This window comes from Oncorhynchus tshawytscha, linkage group LG11 (genome assembly GCF_018296145.1).
Source record: "Oncorhynchus tshawytscha isolate Ot180627B linkage group LG11, Otsh_v2.0, whole genome shotgun sequence".
Taxonomy (NCBI): domain Eukaryota; kingdom Metazoa; phylum Chordata; class Actinopteri; order Salmoniformes; family Salmonidae; genus Oncorhynchus; species Oncorhynchus tshawytscha.
The window spans coordinates 44,224,708-44,242,162 of NC_056439.1; the positions used below are offsets into that span (position 1 = coordinate 44,224,708).

Sequence of the window (17,455 nt, forward strand, 5' to 3'; positions counted from 1 at the left end):
AATCAGGGAAACAAACAGGTACAAACAGGTGGTCAACAGAGGACTCTGGATGAGTGTGGTGCAGAAACACCTGGGGTGACGCCAGAGTGCCCTGCCTGTTGCCTCTACTCCCAGAGGAACCGTCACAGCACCGACCAGCAGTGTGCCCTCTGCGGCCACAGATGGTGCACGTGATGGCTCCTCCTCCAGTCTCCCTATGCGCAGCCCCTCCCAACTCCATGGGCAGCGGAGCAGGGTTGCTAGAAAATGGCACCGACAGAGCCCCCTCTGGACGTCCGCGGGTGACCAGCAGGTTATCCAACCGGATGGACAATTCCACCAGTTAGTGAAAGGAGATGGTGGCATCCCTGCAGGCCAGCTCACGTCGGACGTCCTCACGCAGGCTTCACCGACAGTGGTCGATGAGGGCCCTGTCGTTCCAGCCTGCTCCGGTGGCCAAGGTCCGGAATTCCAGGGCGAATTCCATGGCCCTCCTCGTCCCCTGCCTCAAATGAAAGAGCCGTTCCCCCGCCGCTCTACCTTCGAGCGGATGGTCAACGACGGCCCGGAAGCGACGGGTGAACTCCCCATGACATGAGGGCAGACACTCTCTCCCTCTCCGAGGGAGCTGGGTGCACAGTGGCCAGGTAAAGGTCCAGTTGTAACAGGAATCCCTGGCACTGTGCTGCCGTCCCATCATACTCCCTGGGAAGGGAGAGATGCATCCCACTGGGACTGGTTCCGGACCAGACAGGTAGAGGTAACCCCGGTTGCGCTGGTCGAGGCACTGGGGAGACTTCCTGTCTCTCCCAGCGGTCCATAGTCTGGACAACGCGATCCATCATGGCACCAAGATGATGTTACATAGCCGAATGTTCCTGGACTCGCTCATAGACTCCTCTAAACGGGGTCCCTGCTCCTGCTGACTCCATGGTTCGGTTTGTAATTCTGTCAGAGGTGTGTACGGGAGGCGAAGTCAGATGCAGGAGAGCAGAGTGTAATAAACAGGCAAACTTTAATTCCGGTCCAAAAATGACAGCATATAAGAACAATAACGTGCCAAAAACACAGAACATAGCAAAAGTATAGCGCCTGACAAAATGCACATAACAATAAACAATTACACACAAAGACATGGTGGGGAACAGAGGACTAAATACATGCAGAAATTATGGAATGAAAACCAGGTGTGTAATGGAACAAGACAAAACAAATGGATATATGAGAAATGGAGCGGCGATGGCTAGAAAGCTGGTGACGTTGATCGCCGAACGCCGCCCGAACAAGGAGAGGAGCCGACTTCGGTGGAAGTCGTGACACCCTGGTCCATGGTCAATGATGCAAAGAACACCTCTTAAAAGAAGAGCTCTAACAGCGATCGAAGACATCAGGGTTTAGTTCCAGCAACTCCAAAATGCCTACTGCTGGACATATTAAGGGATGACAGAGCCTGTCCTGCTTCATACTGTACCTCACCGATCAAAGAAAGTCTTTGGAAGTCTGGGAGCCAGAGGCAGTGCTGTTGTCTCCATGTCAGGACCAGACGTTTACCCTTGCTAATGGCCAGTCCCAGTGGGGGGCACTTGTGTAATCACAGGTGACCTTAGAATTTCTTCCAGGTGACCTTCGAATGAAAGCTCCTGGTACTTTGATGTCGATGTAATGGCCAACTGCCATCCACTATTAAATGGCACCTGGCTTTACAGGTACGAACACAACTCACACTAGATTTCATCAGGAACAGGCTGTTCCTGGCAAGGGAAGCATATTCTCTTCTTTATCTAAAGAGGCTCTCCATGTGCTGGCAGAATGATAGGCCACTTCATAACTCTATACTGTGTCTCCTCCACCAGTACTCAGATTTACTGGATAACATTTGGGATGTAGGGAACCATGTATTCAACAGAATGAAGCCAAACCAGATTCATTCATCTAGCATTACTTTCACACCTCTGATGATGTCCCTGTGAGTTGGGCTGTCTTTGTAACCTTCTCCAAGCACAACATTAGCAAGCAACAAAGTTGAAGGATACCTTGTTTAGGAGATGTAAGCCTTTTTAAGATACAAGATTTGTGGTCGTGCTAATGTCCACTTCACAGTTATAGGATATAGAGAATTTGTTCTCCATGACTTTGGCAAAAATACCAATAATCCATACATGTAATTACTAATTTCATTCAGACCCAATGAGGTGAAACATAAGTAGACACTATCATTGAGCTTAGTGAAAGCTGTGATGTAGAGGACAAAAGCTTCCCTTAATTGAATTAATCACAACTCTACTTATCATCTGAAAGGACGTGTATGGAATTTGAGGCAAAGGCTGTTGAAACAGTTTGATGTATGAGATTTCGCATTTGAGTCCTCTACTCTCTGGCTGGAGGTGATGTAAAATTAGAGAGGTTAGCTATTTCCCCTTACACTGACAGCCTCAATCCAGCATGGACAAGTACATGGACACGCTATGCAGCCAAAGCCTTGCAGACCTACAGATGTAGGATCTTCATTTGATTACTATTTTGTTTGAGAATTTCGCTGTAGTGCAGGAAATGGAGACTAGTAGTGTATTTGAGCTTTAAAACATTTTCTAAAAAGTTTGTCATTTCCACTATGAAATTCCGAACTTGAATTGCCCTAACTAAAAATGTATCAACCCCTACAAAAATGTTTGTTAATTATAATCCACATAATCATTCAAACTTCCTGTTGCTGCAGGATTATTATCCTACTGTCACAAAATCTTTCTCAAATTAAGATCCAACATATTAAGCCAATGAATGAGGCCTTGGGAGAAGATCTTTGGGAGGGGCAGGAGTAACCACAAGATGATGTTGCAGAGAGACAGGGTTTTGTAATGTTCATCATCACAATTAGCCTCATAGTATGTGTTTATGACATGAAAGCAGACAGCTTTGAAAGTTCTCTATTTAGTCTGTTTGTTGATACTATTTATTTTCATTGAGAGGTTTATAGAACTGGGTCATTCTACAAATAGAGTGCCTTTTTGGTAGCCCAGTGTAAAAAATCTAGATCATAATACGTAAGCCTCTCAGCTGCGGTAGGATCGATTTTCTTCATTTTAGGTTCAAAAGAAGCTCGTCGTCCTCTCACATGGTACTGGAAACTTTACATTCCACTGCGTTTTGTATAATTTGTTGTTGTTGTTGTTGTTGTTTTTGGAATGTCCGGTATCCCTGGGATACCATGCTGTCACAAAGTAAGTGATGTAAAACACATCTGTAGAATGAGTTCATTACACCCATAATGCTCATTGACTGGACCTTCCAAGTAACCTTAGGAATTATGCATCACAAGTATCATCAGTGGAGGCTGATGAGGGGAGGACAGCTCACAATAATGGCTGGAACAGAGCAAATGGATTAGCACATGGAAACCATGTGTTTGTTGTATTTTATACCATTCCACCTATTCTACTCCAATCAATCAAATTTCAATCAAATGTATTTATGAAGCCCCATTTACATCAGCCGATGTCACAATGTGCTGTCATGACGTTGGCCATATATACATGACGATGAACCATATTTTTGTAATCCAACCAGTTGAACATATGCGTGGGTACTTAATGAATATGATGTCAGTTCGGTTGTCATCTGAGACATTCTCATCAATGATAGGGTGATATAAACTCTACAGTGGAAAGTGTACACATTATAGTTATCGGATTCACATGGAATTGTTGTTCAATTTAAATGTTTGAATATAAAATTATTGGTGAAAAGATTAAATGTAATTTTAGCTTCCAAATGAGAGATTTGGGTTTTCACAAGGTTAGGGCTCTGCTCAATCAGTGGCCCGCCCCTGTGAACAGACATGGGTTATAAAACTATGAAAACACACCCTTCTCCCTCCACTATTTAAAGCCTTGACGAAAATGTAACCTCCTGTTCCGGGTACATTAGGATGACGATCCGATGTCAGAATGGTTCAGATAATAACTACAGAACGAAGCCAACCTCAGCGTGAGCTTTGGTTGCGAATGGTATGAACTTTGAACTCTTATTAACTACAGAAGTGATACCTGCTAGCCGTTGAGTTAGCAACAACAGCTAAAAACGTGGGCTAGGAAAGGACAGACAGACTATCCCGTCTACCACCCAACGACGACACTACAACGTTTCCCATTCACCTCCAGAGACACTCTTCAAAGGACTGTTGGGCAACACGGCCATCCATCTACCACCAACCTTAAAATGAATCACTAATAACATTAAATAAATACGAATCTTCAGAAATTACTTTGTCAAAGCAACAAAATAACTAGGACTTTACAATGATGGTGAAAACATGGAGAAATGTTAGGGTTAAGTGGGTTAAAATCTTCCTGGAAGACACACATCATGCACAGAAGGAAATGTCAAAATGCTGAATTGTGGCATTTTAAAAGTCTTTATTCATATTACAATCTGATTTACTGAATTTTCCATGTCTATATTAAAGGGAACTTAATTTAATATAACATGCTTTTAAAATTCAATATTTGTGCACAATTTCTACAAACAATATCAAAGGGACACTAAAGGCACTCATTTCGTGGAATGATCCATAAATAAGATTGATTAATGCGACAGACACTTAATGGTCCAATCAAAATGGACAATGTTCAAAAAGGCCCCACATTTAACTACTGTATCCTCCTAACCACCAATGAGACAAGAGAAAAAGATGTTCAATAGATTGCATCATGTAAGGGGATGGATGTAATTATTTATCATCCTAGAGCATCTGATCGAAAACAAAGTAAAGGGTTTCAGACCCAGTGCTTATTTATGAAACACAAAAATGTATTTATTTTCAACCCTATCAACATGTTAACTATTGCATTCTCTGTGACCTGACCACACACAAATCTCCCAGTGTTCATAAAAACTCTGGTCCTGTCCGTGGAAGTAAACTGGCATTCATCTGGAAAGGGAAAGTAACTACATGTAGAGGAATGATTGGGCATGCAAGACAAAAATGGCACCCTATCATGTTAGAGTGATGAATCACTAATCTCACTTGCCCTCTGGCTGTTCGTGCTAATCATGTTTCGAGTTTCAATGTCACATGCACAAGTACAATGAAATGCCTTTCTTGCAAGCTCTAACCCCAACAATGACAGAATGTTAAAACATTGTTTTCAATAACAATGTAATACTAAAGATAACAAGGCAGAACAAAAACACACAAGATATAAAAATAAGAAGAACACGATAAAGTAAGTAGGCATACTATATACAGGGTCAGTCAGTTTCAGTACCATATTTACAGTGTTCAGGAATACTGGAGTGATAAAGATAGATACACTATATATACAAAAGTATGTGGACACCCCTTCAAATGAGTGGATTCGCCTATTTCAGCCACACCCGTTGCTGACAGGTGTATAAAATCGAGCAATGACATTCTAGACAATTCTTTGCTTCCAACTTTGAGGCAACCGTTTTAGTGAAGGCCCTTTCCTGTTTTAACATGGCAATGCTACCGTGCACAAAGCGAGGTCCATACAGAAATGGTTTGTCAAGATTGGTGTGGAAGAACTTGACTGGCCTGCACAGAGCCAGTCAAAAACGCAGACTGCAAGCCAGGCCTAATCGCCCAACATCAGTGCCAGACCTCACTAATGCTCGTGGTTGAATGGAAGCAGGTCCGCCCACCAATGTTCCAACATCTAGTGGACGCTGTTATAGCAGCAAAGGGGGGACCAACTCCATATTAATACCCATGATTTTAGAATGAGATGTTCGACAAGTAGGTGTCCACATACATTTGGTCATGAAGTGTATGTCACTTTATATTTTATGATGACTTTTTTGGGTGGCGGTACCCCCTAAACCCCCTGGGCTCTGTACAGGGCACAAAACAACCACTCAGAGAATTAACGTTTGCCTGTTTATTACACTCTGCTCTCCTGCATCTGACTTCGCCTCCCGTACACACCTCTGACAGAATTACACACCGAACCATGGAGTCAGCAGGAGCAAGGACCCCGTTTAGAGGAGTCTATGAGCGAGTCCAGGAACATTCGGCTATGTAACATCATCTTGGTGCCATGATGGATCGCGTTGTCCAGACTATGGACCGCTGGGAGAGACAGGAAGTCTCCCCAGTGCCCCGACCAGCGCAACCGGGGTTACCTCTACCTGTCTGGTCCGGAACCACCTGACTGGACCTTCCAAGTAACCTTAGGAATTATGCATCACAATCAGTGGAGGCTGATGAGGGGAGGACAGCTCACAATAATGGCTGGAACAGAGCAAATGGATTAGCACATGGAAACCATGTGTTTGTTGTATTTTATACCATTCCACCTATTCTACTCCAATCAATCAAATTTCAATCAAATGTATTTATGAAGCCCCATTTACATCAGCCGATGTCACAAAGTGCTGTCATGACGTTGGCCTGGGGGTAGGTTTATGACAGTCATAAACACCCCCCCCCCCTTTTCCTCTCTCTACCCTACTGATGTGACATTTGAAAATCCCTTGGTTGACATAGAGATTCTGGGAACATCAGAAAGTGGGGTGAAATGAACCATATTTTTGTAATCCGACCAGTTGAACATATGCGTGGGTACTTAATGAATATGATGTCAGTTCGGTTGTCATCTGAGACATTCTCATCAATGATAGGGTGACATAAACTCTACAGTGGAAAGTGTACACATTATAGTTATCGGATTCACATGGAATTGTTGTTCAATTTAAATGTTAGAATATAAAATTATTGGTGAAAAGATTAAATGTAATTTTAGCTTCCAAATGAGAGATTTGGGTTTTCACAAGGTTAGGGCTCTGCTCAATCAGTGGCCCGCCCCGGTGAACAGACATGGATTATAAAACTATGAAAACACACCCTTCCCTGGGCTCTGTACAGGGCACAAAACAACCACTCAGAGTTTAACAGGTTAAGAAGAGATGCTGGACTGTTCGGCAGTGGCCGTCGAAGAGTCTAGGTCTGAATCACATCCATAACCTATGGCGAGATCTGAAAAAAGCATTTGGGGTAGGGAACCCCTCAAATATTGAAGAGCAGTTTGTGGCTGAAAAGTGGGTCAAATTGTTAGTAGAAAGATGCAGCAAGCTCATTGGTGGCTGTTTGTCTGCAGTTCTCTTGGCTAAAGGCTGTGCAACCAAGTACTAGCTCTGGGGTGCCAATAATTTCGTCCATGCAATTTGTCTTAAAATTTTAAACTCTGTTTAGACATTTTTTGAAAAATCCAATAAGGTGTGGTGCACAATTTTTTTATTTTTAAATTTCAACTTATTTTAGAAGAAATGGAGAAACTCTATTCATCAAATATCCTCAGAAAACCCACATTGCAAAGAATCCCACACAAGTAGGCTACTCATCCAGCGACAATTTATATCTCATTAGTGGTCGCCATATTCATTTATACAGTAGGATGCAGTTGCACACTATTGACTGAAGAGGCTGAATCTCTTTTCTACTGCTGGGAAATAGCCAATGTGTGTTTTCATCCGAATTAGCCTGTGGGGAGTCTTTGTATGGTAATTTATAGTAATTCCATGCATGTGCGTGCACTGCGCATAGGAACACATAGGTTACTGTATTATGCATATACTTGTATGGCATGGCGGGAAAGTTCCGTCTGTCCCCAATTCGCAAACGTGCCCATGTTGCTAACCTGCCACGCCATGGAGGAATGTCACCTTTAATTCTCCAGGAGAGAGAAAGCCTACTGTCACTCCAATCGATAAATTGCCTCCCTTATTGGGCAGCAATTGGACAGTGCCAAACTCCCGCCGCCGTGCGCACTCGTGCATTCCTCTGAAGTGATGGAGGTCCATCTGACCTGTCCTTAGACGATATTGCTGACTACAGACACATTTGAGAGTTCCATCACAAAAAAACAAACATTTATTTGGATACTTTCAAAGGATGAGACAAAATGTGTTGTGATGGATAAACAATGATTGAACCATTCAGACGGTATGTGCCCACATTTATAGCCTGATATATGTTGGTTGCCCTTTCATTATTTTTGGTAGCATACCATAGGCTATAACCTATTTTTATGTGTTTTTTTTAAGGATAGTTTCATTTTATCATACCGAGGCTATGATAGGCTATCATATTATCAAATAACATGTTGGTCATTAATAGGGACCAGCTTCCATTTTAATGCTTTTGTTTTGCTTCTTCATCTAATCTTTGAATGCATTATGGCATTGCAATAGGAAAATTGTAACTAATAACCTCTACAAAATTAGCTTCTTGAGTTTAATGAGAGATATCAGGACACCAGGTACAGGTGCTGCAGGTGTTGCAAAAGTCTATAATTGAAAAACTTGGGGTGCATGCCCCAAACGTAAACTTTAAGACTATAACAAGTCAAAATAACTGTATGTTCAATATGTGCAAATGAAAAATAGTTGAGGAAAGGTCAAATAACACCCAGCACAAAGATTTCATATTTATCAATGGGAGTGAGTGAGCAATGGCATAACGGACAACAGGATGAAGGGTGATGGACTTGTATGACTGATCCCTTTAGCACAGGAATGGCTGAGTCACATGCCACTCACTTATGGACACAATGCTTCACAGAGTATGTGGCACAGTATTACCATTATTGTTATCCCACAGACAGGTTTTGATTGATTTCTAAACTGAAATAATTGGTGTATAACTCAGCTCAGCCACTACCTTGACAAAGCAAAAGTTTAAGCCACAGGATGTGATAACAGCACAGGTATGCTATTTCTAGTCAGCTGGGTGGCTAAACCTGAAGAGCCACTAGTTGAAATGACAAAGTTATAGAAAGACAACATTAAATTATTTGAAGAACCACTGATTGCAAGTGACGGATATAAATACTTAATTTGAAAAGGAAATTGCTGAACATGAAACTATTTGAATTCTGTTCATATTAGGCTTCCTTCTCTCAATGGATGCACATACATCAGGCTAGACATTTACATTCAAGATATTTACATTTAGAAATGCTTATAATTGCCTTTCCAATTAAAAACTGTGACAGACCCATCCCCGTGTTGTGGTTTGAGCAGGGATGCCCATGGAAGTAATGAAAAGAATGCTTTTTGTATTTCATCCCACATACATTGTATGTCCGTTGTTCAAGCATGACAAAGCCATAATACCATTTGCATAAGTAATGTGATCTGCAGCCATTTAAATAAGCCAGATTCTAGATATGTTTGTCAATTAAATTTTCTTTTCATAATTTTTTTTGTACCAACAGCTGTTTGGAAGTGTCACTGACTGAAATTGGTCCTTTTTAACATGGCCTTCATGAAAAACCAATTTGCCTCCGTATGCAAAACATCCAGCTACTCCCTAGTAGGCAGTAATAAAGTCTTGAGTGTTCCCTATGCTCCTAAATTGAATTTAGGGGCGAAATGATTACATTTAGAGCTTCATGCTGAGTATTGACTTGACATTGATGTCATGGGGCTGCAATGACACCGTTAGAATACTATGCTGAGCATAACAGCCTCCAATATGACCGTGAATCACTGATTCCCTGATCATTTCTGCCACCGTGTGGAGAAGTGATCTACTCATCGAGAAAATTTGTCATTTTGAATACAAATAACCTGTATCATGCTATAATATACTCTAATCAATGTTTTGTCACACTAAAATAATAAACCAAAAATAGTTTTTTTCCCCCCTTCGTAGTGGCTCCAAATATAAGGGAAGGCACAGTAGGGCGAGTATGGTAGGGAAAGCATGGTAGTAAGAGAGAGAAAAGGATCTGTATTAGGGACACAGACATAGTAATGGAGAACGAGGAGTATGGTAGATAGTTCTGGAGCCTAAGAGTTTAAATAAACTGCATGTCAGGACCAGAAGGCTCCTTCAAAATGGAACCAAAGACTGATATGGTGTTGGTAGTGATCTTTCTCAGCATTGTGACCCAGATCACTGCCTTAATGAACAGTGCAGTCATATTGACGATCATTAACACAAAAAAACTCCACCTGCCCGCAAACTACCTGATCTGCTCTCTGGCTGTCACTGACTTCCTGGTGGCCATCTTGGTGATGCCCCTTAGCGTCCTCTACATCGCCACAAAGAAGTGGCTGCTGGGATGTGTCGTCTGTGAGGCATGGCTGAGCGTGGACATGACCTGCTGCACCTGCTCAATCCTGCATCTGTGTGCCATCGCACTGGACTGCCACTGGGCCACCAACTGCCACCAACGCCCTGGAGTACGCCTGCAAGAGAACCCCGCGCCACGTCGCCATCATGGTTACCATCACGTGGACCATCTCTGTCCTCATTTTAGTGCCTCTGTTATGGAGGCACAGCGGGGATGACAACTTCGGCAATTACACCAAGTGTCTCATCAAGCATGACCACATCGGCTACACCATCTATTCCACCTTCGGGGCCTTCTACATCCCAATGGCCATCATCCTCATCCTCTACTACCAGATCTTCATCGCAGCCCGGACCTTGTACCACAAACGGAGCTCCTCGGGAGCCCAGTGTAAGTGGAGAGCCAGCAGCCACAACTGCCTCAGTAGCTGCTGTGTCGCACCAACGTCTCTCTGTGCGTCTGAGCAGTCTGTCTCGGAACCCATGCTGAACACTGAGCTAAATATACTAAATATACTCAAATATGACCGGGGGGGACCTGTGATGAGAGGACCCAGATCTGTGCATCCAGAGAGAGAAAGGCTGCCCGCACACTGGGCCTCAACCTGGGGGCTTTTATCGTATGCTGGCTGCCTTTCTTTGTTAAGGAGTTACTGGTGGGCCTCCGGGGGTTTCATGCCTCAGCACAGGTGTCAGACTTTCTCACGTGGCTGGGATACGTTAACTCACTCATCAACCCCCTGCTCTACACCAGCTTCAATGAGGACTTCAAGCAGGCCTTTAGGAAACTGCTCCGATGTAACGAGTGCAAATATGACTGCTTTCTTGGATATGTCTGGGCTGATTGTTTTATTTACCCCCTTTTTCTCCCCAATTTTGTAGTTTCCAATTATTAGTAGTTACTATCTTGTCTCGCTACAACTCCCGTACGGGCTCGGGAGAGACGAAGGTCGAAAGTCATGCGCCCTCCGAAACACAACCCAACCAAGCCGCACTGCTTCTTAACACAGCGCACATCCAACCCGGAAGCCAGCCGCACCAATGTGTCGGAGGAAAGACTGTGCACCATTGCGCCACCTGGGAGGCCCCCTGGGCTGATTGTTGATTGGCTGTAAACAATATATTAAAAGAAGCCATATGTTTTTATACATGAAGAATACATTTTATTTTGGAATAAAAGCTGGTTTCATTCTAACTGAAACAATTGTATTGCTCCTTTATCCAGAAGAGTTCTAAACAGATAATTTACAATAAGTAAATACAGTGCATTTAGTTGATGATATGTTAATAAAAACAAAAGTAATAAAATACTAAAAGCAATTAGTCTTAATGCTTTACAGTAGCTTATAGAATTAACATTTTGAATCCAATAATACAATTACTGAGTGGAGTAAAGTTATGACTCATGACATTGTTGCTGAGCTAAGAAGAGCCTTTAATGCTCAGAGATTTCATGTGCCATCCTCCATGCTTATTGAGTTACATCTGCCAGGGCCTAGTGTCCAACGCAACCAAGGCCGGGAGACTTAAAAACACAGGTAAACGGAAAGATGAAGAGATACTTCCGCAACTTAAAGGGGCGATCTGCAATTTAAACAATAACAAAGCCCACCCCACCACTGTTTCGGCACAGCTAAAAGATGGTACTGGAGAAATGTAACCACTCAAATTCATAAACAACAATAGATGCAATAGATACATGATCAACATTATAGTTTTATCTATGTTTTTAGGCCATAAAGTGTTTGTTTACAATTCCATGGAGTATAACAATGGAGTACAACAAGCTTATATTTGGGGTTCTGAGGGGGTACGACAGTTGAGCTAAGCTCATGAGGCATGTATAAGTTAAAATCTTCCAAGAATCAATGGGTATATATAATTCATTTAAATGTCCACAATTATTTTCCCTTTGATACACATCCTTTACATTTCCAACTTTCAGAGGTGGATAGATGGATATATTCCTGATTATTCTTCAAGCATTCATGAATTGTCATTACCTATTGTAATTACAGTTGAAGTCGGAAGTTTACATACACTTAGGTTGGAGGCATTAAAACTCGTTTTTCAACCACTCCACAAATTTCTTGTTAACAAACTATAGTTTCGGCCAGTCGGTTAGTATATCTACTTTGTGCATGACACAAGTCATTTTTCCAACAATTGTTTCCAGACAGATTATTTCACTTATAATTCACTGTATCACAATTCCAGTGGGTCAGAAGTTTACATACACTAAATTGACTGTGCCTTTCAACAGCTTGGAAAATTCCAGAAAATGAATTCATGGCTTTAGAAGCTTCTGATAGGCTAATTTACATAATTTGAGTCAATTGAGGATTTGGCTCTCTGTGAGGGTAACATTATTTCACATACAGTATTTATTGCTTGCACACATGTTAGCACTGCCGCAGAGGATTCTAGATCAGGGCCAGGGTCTAGCCCTCATGGTTTATTTTAGAAACCCTGTTTATTTAATGAGAAATCTTTCACTTTTGTGTGTACATATTTACTCATTTTTGGGGTTATAATCCACCATCGAAAGATTAATCAGATATTCAAAGTATTAAAAATGACCTTAGATGTTTTTTAATTTTTACCTTTATTTAACTAGGCAAGTCAGTTAAGAACAAATTCTTATTTTCAATGACGGCCTAGGAACAGTGGGTTAACTGCCTGTTCAGGGGAAGAACGACAGATTTGTACCTTGTCAGCTCGGGGATTTGAACTTGCAACCTTCCGGTTACTAGTCCAACGCTCTAACCACTAGGCCTTTGTAATGATTTACAAAGCAAAAGACCATGAACATAAGGTAAACTAATGAACCAATGATCCCGCCTCGCCCCCAGTTGCATAACAACAGTTACCTAGTAACATCCCATCTGTTTAAGGGATTAGAAGCTCCCATCCATAGTCAGGATGGAAGTTTGTTTTGTCTTTCGACTGCAGTGCAGTTCCTTTTTTCATTTCAAGGATTATGAGGCATGTGGCTAAGTGGCCAATGACTCGCACAAAGAGATCACTGATAAGGTTGGAGGGGTTTACCTAATCCTGGTTGAGCACATGGGCAGAGGGGCAGCAGTATAAAAGTTCACGGTGGGAGCAGTATGCTCTTCACTGAGCACTGAACAGGCTTCCACCAAGAGAAACACACAACAGGTAATGCTTTTTCCATTCCGTATGTTGTTTCTCCAATATATATTTTACAGTCTTTTTGTGTTTATCAGTTATCAACTTCTGATATGTTAATATGTTGGTTTTGAATGATTTGTTAATTTTTCTTGTCAGATTATTGCCACCCGCCACTATGATGTGCTTTTTGAAATCAATTGGTGTATCCCTCATCCTGTCCATACTTCTGTACATGGCAGACTCTTATCCAAACAGTGACATGACAAACGGTAAACTTTACGTTACATTACCGTGAAAGTACTGTTTTTGTCCAAATGACCAGTGAGTTGTTCTTGGAGATGGCCTACTGTTGTCATTAGAGAATATAAATCGGTACATAACCTCCTTATTGCCAGTGTGTGTTTACAAGGATGAGAGACACACATTTGCGGTACAAGGTGAATAAAGTTTACAGATCAGATTTTTCATTCGATTTTCAATTAATTTATGTCTTCACTTTCTTCACAGTGGGCTGTGAGGAATGCACACTGAAGGAGAACAAAGTATTCTCTAACCCGGGCGCCCCTGTCTACCAGTGTACAGGCTGCTGCTTTTCCAGAGCTTATCCAACCCCACTGCAGTCTAAGAAAGCCATGTTGGTCCCAAAGAACATCACCTCTGAAGCCACATGCTGCGTTGCAAAAGAAGGGGAAAGGGTAAGACAATATATTTAGCTAATTAAGTGTAGGAGTTGGGATTGATATCCTCAGTTTGATCATCTGACATGACGACATTCCTAGTGTCATGCACATAACGTGTAAATGTAACATTTAACAAGAACTAGAATGAACCAGAATGTGGTTTTTCAAACCATCTCTCTTTCTCTTGATTCTTCTTCTCCTTCTCCTCCTCTCTCAGGTGGTGGTGGACAACATCAAGCTGACGAACCACACAGAGTGTTGGTGCAACACCTGTTATCACCATAAGTCATAAACTGTCTGTGAGGCCAGAAATATCCTTATCGCAGAAGTAAAAGCTTGGCAACAGATACTAGGCGTTTTGCACAACTTATTCCTGAAGTGTTTTAAGAGAAATCACATATTAAGAGATCATTGGCTGCATTTAAACAAGCAGCCCAATTCTGTTATTTTTTCCAGTAATTGGTCTTTTGACCAAACACCTCAACTCTTCTCACATCAGATATTTTTCCAGGGTTGATCTGATTAATCAAAATACCAATTAGTAAAACAAATATCAGAATTGGGCTGCCTGCATAAACCTAGCCAACGTCATCCACAAAAGGTGATAGTCTGCTGAGAATATTTATAGTGCTCTTAATATATTACTGTCACAATTATGAAGTTGTATTCCTGTAGCCTACTGTGTTGATCAAATGTAGACTTTACTATATGAATTGAATACTGATTAAAATGTTTTTCAGTATTTTACCACGTTGTGTCCTCTACTTCTTTTTTTGAGCAACTGATGCCTTGAAGTAAAACCAATGTTTATGGGTTTATGAAAACAAAAAAAACTAAAAAAGTTTCTCTCCCAAGCCACACCACACTCAATAGCCTATGGATCAAAACTCAGGATTTTATCTTCACACATCTGCCTCAGGTAGGCGTAGAAGGCTGTTACACAGGCAGCCCAATTCTGATATTATTTTGTATTATTAATTAGTTTTTTGACCAATCAGATCAGCCCTGAAAAAGATATGATGTGAAACGATCTGATGTGATTGGTCAAAAGACAAAATTAGTGGGGGGAAAAAATAACAGAATTTGACTTTAACTGCTGTCTATTCTTCTTCCGTGGATTACCCCAACAAGAGAAGGTCACAAGTGTTTCCCTAAAAGCTGTCTGGGTTTAAACACCTTCTATTGTACAGAAAGTAAATAGCTTAATCAATTGATAGTGACAGAATTAGATTACTTTGCAAGCAAAGTCAATTTTTTGTCTCCTCAGCTATGAAAGGTTATAGCTCAGCTTCTGAGTGTCAAAGAAACTAAACAATGATATCCTTGTTTCTAGCATAAAGCATAGTGGATCAAAGCACTGTTATAGGTCCCTTTATATAATCAGATCTGTTTAATTTTCTTCAAAATATTAAGCTAACAAGGGGTAAGTCTGTGTTTTCTGCCATTTTCTTTAATAAACTGTAGGCCAATGGCATACCATCTCTCAATTCGAGTTTTAATTTAACAGCCTTGACACAGAGGTAGGCTATTTAAAGAATGCATGGTGGGTGGAGGAATTGACCGCCAAATCTATGATTTTCACAGCCTATAGCCTAATTTTGTCTGTCAAACAGGTAGGCCTACCTCTTCTTTCTTAAATAGGAAGAGAATGGCTCCAACACAAAGACCTCTTGTTGTTAGTAAAAACTAATTAAAATGGAGATGGTTGAAATGAATAATGCCAAATGGAATTTGACAAGTTTCAGCACCATGAACTGCCCATTTCTGATTGATTTTATTGCGGCTCCTGCTTCAAGATTGACCACCACCAGTGGCAGAATGTCATTCAGTGACGGTGGGGCAGAGCCCCACCTGTTGTGAGCCCCACATTTTTAGCAATTGTTATTACAAAATTTAAAATAAATAAATAAAATGGGGGGGAGGGGGGGCTCTGGCCCACCGTCCCTGAATGACAGCCTGCCACTGGTGGTGGTCAATCTTGAAGCAGGAGCCGCAGCAAAATACATCAGAGATGGACAGTTCATGGTGCTGAAACTTGCCTGTTTGGCATGTTATTTTGACATGAATAAGTGCAATATATCAGTTCATTGGCCACAGATATAATTACGTCAAATCACGTTATATATTCAGTAGCGTTCAAAATCTTGGCTAGCAGTCATCATCATGAATCAAGGCGACAATCTACTGGCAAATCCCTTTTAATCCTTGTCATATGAAGAGAAATAATGAAGAGAAATAATGAAGAGAAATTATAGATAAAACGTATGCTCATCAACAATTGGACATAAATATTACACAAGTTGGAAATCTCAAATTCAATAATGAGTGGTTTGGAAGGAATCAGTGGCTAACTGCAAGCATTGCAAAGCAATCATTAGCCTGCTATTCAGTGGAGTGGCTGTGAGGTCCCAAATCTTAGATTAAGGATCTGTTTTCAACATTGGCCATGCTGTCACTGAAGCATGATTTGTGCTGTGCTCAAAACAACTGTTAATTCAGAACTGCAAAATCTGACTTTAGTGAGTTCAAGACATCTGGAAACTTAGGAAAAACGAGCTACGACTGGAAAAATAGGTTTTGAACTTTCATCCAACTCGGAATTGTAAATCGGGAACTAGGGCCTCTTTCTTGAGCTACGACCTGAAGATCACTCACGTCATCATGATCCAACCTTTTTTCCCCCTGAGTTCCCAGTTGTCTTGAAAGCACCATAAATCCAGACAGACTGGAATGACAGACTTTGATAACAAAATTTGCCCACGAAGGACCGCCACGCCACCTTCCTGTTCACAACAATGCTGCTGCATAAATGACGTAATATGCATACTGTAGCTAAGAAAGTAATATTATGTGTCTCACCCTAATAATTGGGTCTATTTTCACCTCTTAATTTCACCTACTGTTCTGACTTTTTTATTTAACTAGGCAAGTCAGTTAAGAACAAATTATTATTTACAATGACAACCTACTGTTCCCTGGTAGGCTAACTGCCTTGTTCAGGGGCAGAACAACATATGTTTTACCTCAACAGTTTAGGGATTCAATCCAGCAACCTTTCGTTTACTGGCCCAACACTCTAACCACTAGGCTACCTGCTGCCCCAAACTTGGTGGTGCACATGTAGCCTATAACCCGCTTTTGAGAAAAGTAATCATTGAATTTTGTAAGACCTTTCATTGTCTGCTTATATTCCCCCTTTATCTCGCTCATTAATGTCTTAATAGAAATTACAGATGGCCTCTTATCCGCTTGTCGTCCCCTTATGCCAGGACTGGGCAATTATTTTCCATGGAGGGCCACGTTAGAATATATATTTGCCTTCGCGGGCCAGAATCATATTACAGGATTATACATCATGTGTATGACTGTGTTGACAGAAATATCTACTGTAAATCACATCCAGATATACTACTTATTTTACTTTTTTAACATGGCAAGAAATGAACCACATCCATGTTCTCCTTTTGGTAGGTATTTTCATTATTAAACATTCAATGAACTACACAGAGGGAAAAGTACACTGTGCATTCAGAACCACGGACAGAACTCTTGTTAACGGGTATGC

General features: G+C 41.4%; 1 protein-coding gene and 1 pseudogene across 1 annotated transcript; both read left to right on the forward strand.

Moving 5' to 3' along the window:
• Nucleotides 1-9,837: 9,837 nt before the first annotated feature.
• LOC112262215 lies at nucleotides 9,838-10,941 on the forward strand (annotated as a pseudogene).
• Nucleotides 10,942-13,127: 2,186 nt separating this feature from the next.
• On the forward strand, nucleotides 13,128-14,637 carry LOC112262040 (glycoprotein hormones alpha chain 1). Its single transcript, XM_024437711.2, has 4 exons — nucleotides 13,128-13,237; nucleotides 13,367-13,479; nucleotides 13,718-13,905; nucleotides 14,108-14,637. Exons 2-4 carry the CDS (start codon nucleotides 13,386-13,388, stop codon nucleotides 14,180-14,182), a joined length of 357 nt encoding a protein of 118 aa, XP_024293479.1. The 5' UTR covers nucleotides 13,128-13,237; nucleotides 13,367-13,385; the 3' UTR covers nucleotides 14,183-14,637.
• The last annotated feature ends 2,818 nt before the right edge of the window (nucleotides 14,638-17,455 follow it).

Bases quoted from the DNA above. Each gene is read 5' to 3' on its own strand.
- LOC112262040 (XM_024437711.2), top strand. From the start codon at position 13,386: ATGATGTGCTTTTTGAAATCAATTGGTGTATCCCTCATCCTGTCCATA. The intron at 13,480-13,717 runs GTAAACTTTACG...CTTTCTTCACAG, and splicing joins AAACAGTGACATGACAAACG to TGGGCTGTGAGGAATGCACA. The intron at 13,906-14,107 runs GTAAGACAATAT...CTCCTCTCTCAG, and splicing joins TTGCAAAAGAAGGGGAAAGG to GTGGTGGTGGACAACATCAA.